Source organism: Myotis yumanensis, unplaced genomic scaffold, assembly GCF_028538775.1.
Source record: "Myotis yumanensis isolate MYYU_CA2020_CCGP unplaced genomic scaffold, mMyoYum1.0.hap1 SCAF_10, whole genome shotgun sequence".
NCBI lineage: Eukaryota > Metazoa > Chordata > Mammalia > Chiroptera > Vespertilionidae > Myotis > Myotis yumanensis.
This window is the reverse complement of record NW_027223761.1, coordinates 6728014-6734023: the sequence shown is the minus strand read 5'-3', so window position 1 is coordinate 6734023 and position 6010 is coordinate 6728014. Positions and strand designations below refer to the sequence as shown.

The 6010-nt window shown below is 62.3% G+C and overlaps 1 protein-coding gene across 1 annotated transcript; it reads left to right on the top strand.

Moving 5' to 3' along the window:
• Positions 1-293: 293 nt before the first annotated feature.
• Positions 294-5153, top strand: CABP2 (calcium binding protein 2). The gene is made up of 6 exons (XM_070426460.1): positions 294-458; positions 2436-2466; positions 3502-3636; positions 4051-4160; positions 4245-4392; positions 4968-5153. Exons 1-6 carry the CDS (start codon positions 294-296, stop codon positions 4991-4993), a joined length of 615 nt encoding a protein of 204 aa, XP_070282561.1. The 3' UTR covers positions 4994-5153.
• The last annotated feature ends 857 nt before the right edge of the window (positions 5154-6010 follow it).

The window sequence follows — 6010 nt, the reverse complement described above, 5'->3', positions numbered from 1 at the left end:
CCTGCGGGCCCAGGTGCAGTGGGGCCAGCAGGAGGCTGGAGGGGGGAGGGAAGGCTAGGATTGGAGCGAGGTGCTGTTTGAGAGGCCTGGGGAGCTAGGAGAGATGGGATATGGGACTTGGGGCAGCCCAGGCACAGAGATGCCTGCTGGTTGGCCCCCAGCGCATGGAGGGAGGGGCAGGGACGAGAGAAGCAGGGGCCCACCGCTGCCACTAAGCTCCCTCCTGCAGGACCGGGGAGACCGGAGTGGGGCGGTGCCCCTCAGCCAGCAAGAGGGGCCAAGCCCTCGTCTCCATGGCCCTTCCTCAGGGCCCAGAGGGTGACAGCCTCCCCCCGGGGGACCCCAAGCCCTCTGAGGACACTGCGGGGCCCAGCCAGGCCCCTGCCAGCCCCGCAGTCACCAGGCGGCGGCTCCTGCTGCGGGAGCTGGAGGCCCAGGTGCAGGCGGCCTACGGGCAGGTAAAGTGGAAAGGGTTGTGGCCTTATCCCCAATGAGGGGACCATGAGCGAACAGAGGGGACCCCCTCCCCAACTGAGGCCCTGCAGGACAAACCCAGGCCGCGCCCAGCCGGGAGGAAGCCCTGAAATGCGTGCTGACCCGGGAGCCCCTCCCGCCCTGTCCCCCCTTGAGCCCTTCCGCAGGCCCTGGCCCCAGAGCCGGCTGGTCAGCTCCTCATCCAGCGGCCAGGGCCAGGGGGCCGGCCCAGCAGTGCCGAGGGTGGGAGGGCAGGCAGGTGCTCCGAGGTATGAGCCGGGGCCTGGCAGGAAGAGGCAGGGGCTTCCCAGGCCTCCTTGCAGGACAGGCAGTGAGCGGAGGGTCTGCAGAGTTCACACCGCCCGGTACCCTTCCGACGGGAGGGATGCCCGGGGCCGCCCTGCACCACCGCCTGGCGTCGCCTCCCAGGTGCAGGCCCTGCTTCTGAAGAAACCCAGTCTGCCCTGATGGGGAGAGATTAGGGGGCGGGGGGAGGAGAGGGACGCCGGACGGGTGTCTGCAGGACCCTCAGGAGTGAGCGAGGGGAGGCTGCGCAGCCCAGGGGCCTTGGGGCCCTAGCGGCCCCCCTCACCAGCAAAGACACTCAGAGATAATCCCGGATTAGGACCCGAGCCCCTGTGCCCAGGGCTCCCCGCCTGCCCACCCGCCCCCGATCTTCCCCACAAAACCCTTGGAAAATCCCCTGCCGGCCTCCCAGACTCACTGGGAGCAGCTGGGGCTGGCGGGAGCCCACGGCCTCCGAGAGGCCCAGCCCGGCCGCCCCGGACGCCAGGCCTGGCATGGTTCCTGGGCCCATGGGAAACTGTGCCAAGCGGCCCCGACACTGGGGACCTCAGGTAGGGGGTGAAGGGGGAGCAGCCACGGCCAGGAGCCTGGGCTGGACCCTGGGAGGGTCAGGTGGGCGGGCAGGGCCCTGTGTGAGGCGGGGCAGGGCTTAGAGGGGGGCGGGGGGCGGGGAGGATGGGGGTTTGGTTCCCACTGGGTTCCCCCCCACCCCGGCCAAGCTCAGCAGGCCCCCAGCTGCCCATCCTGCTGGCCAACCCTGCTCTCTGCTGGGGGACCCAGAGCTTGAGCTCAAGGTCTCGCTCTGCCTCTGACTCTCTGAGTGGCCTTGGCCAAGTCCTTTGCCCTTCCTGAGCCTTAAGTTTGCCCAACTGCACAGTAAGGGGAGGCCCCTCCAGCCTAGAGTGGCAATAGGCGAGGGCCCCTCTCTCCTGTGCCAGGTGCCAACGTCAGGAGAGGCTGGTGGGTCAGGGTGCAGAGGAGCCACTGCCCCAGCTCATGGCCGGCTCTGCTGCAGGGCAGTTGGCTGTGGCCCGGCTCCCGCCCAGGGAGCTCCCCCCACAGCCCCAAGGAGCTGGGGGGCCCCAGACGGGGCGTCCAGGGCTACTCGGTGCTCAGCAGCCTGGTGGGGCCTGCCTGCATCTTTCTGCGGCCCAGCATCGCTGCCACCCAGCTTGTATGTACAGCCCCCCCCCACGCCCGCCTGCCGCTGCCCTGCCCTCGTTCCCTCGCTGTGCCTCTCCCTGAGTCGGGGGAGAGGATTGAGGGGGGAGGTCGGAGCAAAGGCACACAGATGGGGAGCGGGCAGAGAGAGACCCAGAGAAACATCAGAGACAGCCACCCAGGGGAGGACAGGGAGGTGGCAGGGTCTCTAGGAGACAAAGGGTGACAGTGAGGCCACCAAACCAGACCCACCTCTGGCCAATGGGCTCCGGGCCCTAGAAGAGGGTGGCGGGGGGTGGGGGGTCTGGGAGAGGCCTGGCGGGGTCAGAGGAGGGGAACCCGAGACCCCAGGCCCGTCAGCAGGAATGGGGAGGAACGAGGCCTGGCGGGGTCAGGCACAGGCCCTGTGCAGGGGTGTGGGGGGGCTGATTGGAGAGCCCCAAAGAACAAGAAACAAGGGTCCAGGGACTTCCTAACCCCTCTGTGCCCCTCAGGACCGGGAGCTGCGGCCGGAGGAGATCGAAGGTAAAGGGTTTGGAAAGAACTAGTTTCTGGAGGGGTGGACGTGGGGGTGCGCACGGAGGGGGGGCGCTCAGCAGTCTCCAGGAGGAACTGGGAGCCAGAAGGAGGCTGCAGGGGCCCTGTGTGAGGAGACGGGACAGACCGAGCAGGAGTGGGCCGACAGAACCCCCAGCTGCCAGCTGCCTGGTCTCACTGGCCAGGTGGGTCTTGGGTCCCTTTTGTGTTTGTTCAGCGAGCAGTTCCTAGGCACCACCCGGCCGTGTGCTGAGCTCTGGGAACATGGCCAACCAGACAGACCGGCCTGTGTCCTCTGGAGACAGACGTCAGGACGTCAGCAAGTGCAGACGGCTCAGTGCTCTCAACTACGAGTGCAATGGGCTGCAGGCTCTGACTTTAGAGGGAAGACTTCCTTGAGTACATGACAGGAGGACCAAGAGGAGGGGAGAGTGTTCCAGAATGTGAGCTACTCCCTCCCTCTCTCCCTCCCTCCCTCCCTTCTTTCCTTCCTTCTTCCTTCCTTCCTCCCTCCCTTCCTTTCTTCCTTCTTCCTTCCTTCCTTTCTCCCTTCAGCCCTCCCTTCCTCCCTCCCTTCCTCCCTCTTTTCCTTCCTTCCTTCCTTCCTTCCTTCCTTCCTTCCTTCCTTCCTTTCTTCTTTCCTTCCTTCCTTCCTTCCTTCCTTCCTTCCTTCCTTCTTTCTTTTCTCCCTCCCTCCCCTCCCTTCCTTCCTTCCTTCCTCCTTCCTTCCTTCCTTCCTTCCTTCCTTCCTTCCTTCCTTCCTTCCTTTCTTCCTTTTCTTCCTTTTCCTTCTTCATTGTCATATTCCCACTAACTAGAGCAGAGCTTGGCACATAGCAGATGCTCCTTAAGTATTTGCTGAAAGAATGAATTATAGGAATAGCATGTGCAAAGGCCCTGAGGCAGCAAAGAGACTGATGTTTAGACGGAGGGAATGATTAGACCAAGGAGAGAAGGGTGAGTTGATCCGAGCTGGGACCCAGGGGGACATTGGAGAAGGACTGACCCTGCCCTACTTGGCAGAGCTGCAGGCCGCCTTCCAGGAGTTTGACCGAGACCGGGACGGCTACATCGGCTACGGGGACCTGGGCGCCTGCATGCGGACGATGGGCTACATGCCCACGGAGATGGAGCTCATCGAGATTTCCCAGCAGATCAGTAAGTGCCTCAGACCCCCCCCCCCCCCATGCCCACTTCTCCAGGGGCCAGGCCAGGGCAGCTGGGCAGCCCAGGCACAGAGATGCCTGCTGGTTGGCCCCAGAGCCCAGACCTCGGCCATCCTCAAGGCAAGGACTCTGCCTCCATCCCTATGAGGGGGGCAGGGCGGGACCTCTATTCCCATTTGTTAGATGAGGACATCGAGTTTCTGAAAGGTTAAGTGACTTGCCGAAGGTCACACAGCCAGGTCATTGGAGCCAGGGCTTGAACCCAACCAAACTCTTCAGGAAAATTAAGGAAAGTCATCAAAACCACAGATGGAGAAGGGCAGTTATCGGGCCCAGGCCAGAAGGGGAGCGCAGGGGCGGAGGAGGGCCAGGGCCAGCCGGGATCTCTGATGAGCACGGCCCCCAGGTGGCGGGAAGGTGGACTTCGAAGACTTTGTGGAGCTGATGGGCCCCAAGCTGCTGGCGGAGACGGCAGACATGATTGGCGTCCGGGAGCTGCGGGATGCCTTCCGAGAGGTGAGGCCCCTGGGCTGGAGGGCGGGCGGGGCCTGCTGTGTGCGGTGAGGGAGGGGCTGGGTGACTGAACGATTCCTCGCGCAGTTTGACACCAATAGGGATGGCTGCATCAGCTTGGGCGAGCTCCGGGCGGCCCTCAAGGTCCTGCTGGGGGAGCGCCTCACCCAGCGGGAGGTGGACGAGATCCTTCAGGACATCGACCTCAACGGGGACGGCCTGATCGACTTTGAAGGTACCGCCTGCCACCACACACCCCGGGAGGTTTCTAGCACAGAAAGAACAATAGAGGCAGAGCGTTTGCTGTGGGCCAGGCCTGAGCGAAGTGCCCCGAATCCTCTCCCAGGAAATCATCAGGAGGACCCAGCGGGGAGGAGCTTTATCTTCCCGTGAACCGGAGAAGCCAGAAGCCAGTCAGTCAGTTCCTAGGAAAGTGTCAGTGCTCAGCGACAGGAAGTAGATGAAGCCGCGATCCGAATCCAGGCAGCCCCATCCGGACCCAGCTCCTCCTCGACACAAGAGAGAGCACAAGGGTCAGGTCATCACAGAAGCCGCGGAAAATCAGGATGCAGCCCCAGAGTTGCTCCCTGAGCTTCCTAGCAGCCAAAGCAGAGAGAAAATAGTTGAGTTACAAGATGTTTTCTGTCCACAAGACAAAGCCCCTCTTCTTGGCCTAGAGACAGACCTGTTACCGATCAGATGCAGGAGACTCACTTGACCACACTCCCTCACACCTCAAGGCCCGTATGTGGGCCCCCCCCTCTACTGGCGTCCACAGAGCAGACCCGAAACCTCCCTTTGTCCTGGCAGAGTTTGTGCGAATGATGTCTCGCTGAGCCTGCGCAGAAGCTGGAGGCAGCGGAGAGGACTTGAGACCACAGCCACTGCCCGCGAGTGTGTTCCTGGAAGCCCACTGCCTCCAGCTGGGACCCTCTGCCTCTCCCCCCACCCCCCACCTGTGTGCAATGCCCTTGCCTGCCCTCACCCACCCCCACACCCCCACCAAGCCCATCTCTGTTTCTCTGACAATAAAGTACCGTCAGACCTGGGGAGATGGCTTTCGCCTCTTATTTCCTCACCCTGGAGGACCCAGTGTTTGGCCCCCGGAGGTTAAGTCCTGGGTCACAAGCCCCCTGGACTGTGAGCTCTGGGTGAACAGGGGCCCTCAATGGATCCTGGGCCCCCAGCAAGTGTCCGGAAAGGTCCCTGAACGAGTAAACCAGCCTGCTTCTCCCAGAGCTGGGTGCGTGGGAGCCCTCATCCTGTGAAGGGCCCCTGCCAGACCCGGGATTGCTCTAGAGCAGTGATGGCGAACCTATGACACGCGTGTCAGAGGTGACACGCGAGCTCATTTTTTTGGTTGATTTTTCTTTGTTAAATGGCATTTAAATATATAAAATAAATATCAAAAATATAAGTCTTTGTTTTACTATGGTTGCAAAGATCAAAAAATGTCTATATGTGACACGGCAGAGTGAAGTTAGGGTTTTTCAAAATGCTGACACGCCGAGCTCAGAAGGTTCGCCATCACTGCTCTAACATCTCAGTGCCAACACGAGAGGATGCCTGAGGGTCAGGGAGGACCCAGGACAGGCCTCCAGCTATTGCAAAGGCCTGGTCTGCAGAGCTCGGCTGACCATCAGCCCCGCACCTGTTCCTCATCGTCACTGCGGCCAGCGCGATGGCCCTGGGGCCGAGCAGGTGGGCAGACACCGTGCCCTGCCCAGCCCAGAGCCTGCACACCGAGGTGCCAGGCCTGGCTGCAGCAGCTCAACATCACTCTCCTGGAAGATCCCAATTAATCCTTAATCCCCAATTAGGCGATCTCTCCTGCCAGCCAGTCTGGCGGGCCT

What these genes read in the sequence shown, in the direction of transcription:
- CABP2 (XM_070426460.1), top strand. Translation starts at nt 294, where the DNA reads ATGGCCCTTCCTCAGGGCCCAGAGGGTGACAGCCTCCCCCCGGGGGAC. An exon ending in GCGGCCGGAGGAGATCGAAG is followed by an intron (nt 2,467 to 3,501) that starts GTAAAGGGTTTG and finishes CCTACTTGGCAG; the next exon opens with AGCTGCAGGCCGCCTTCCAG. An exon ending in TGCGGGATGCCTTCCGAGAG is followed by an intron (nt 4,161 to 4,244) that starts GTGAGGCCCCTG and finishes TTCCTCGCGCAG; the next exon opens with TTTGACACCAATAGGGATGG.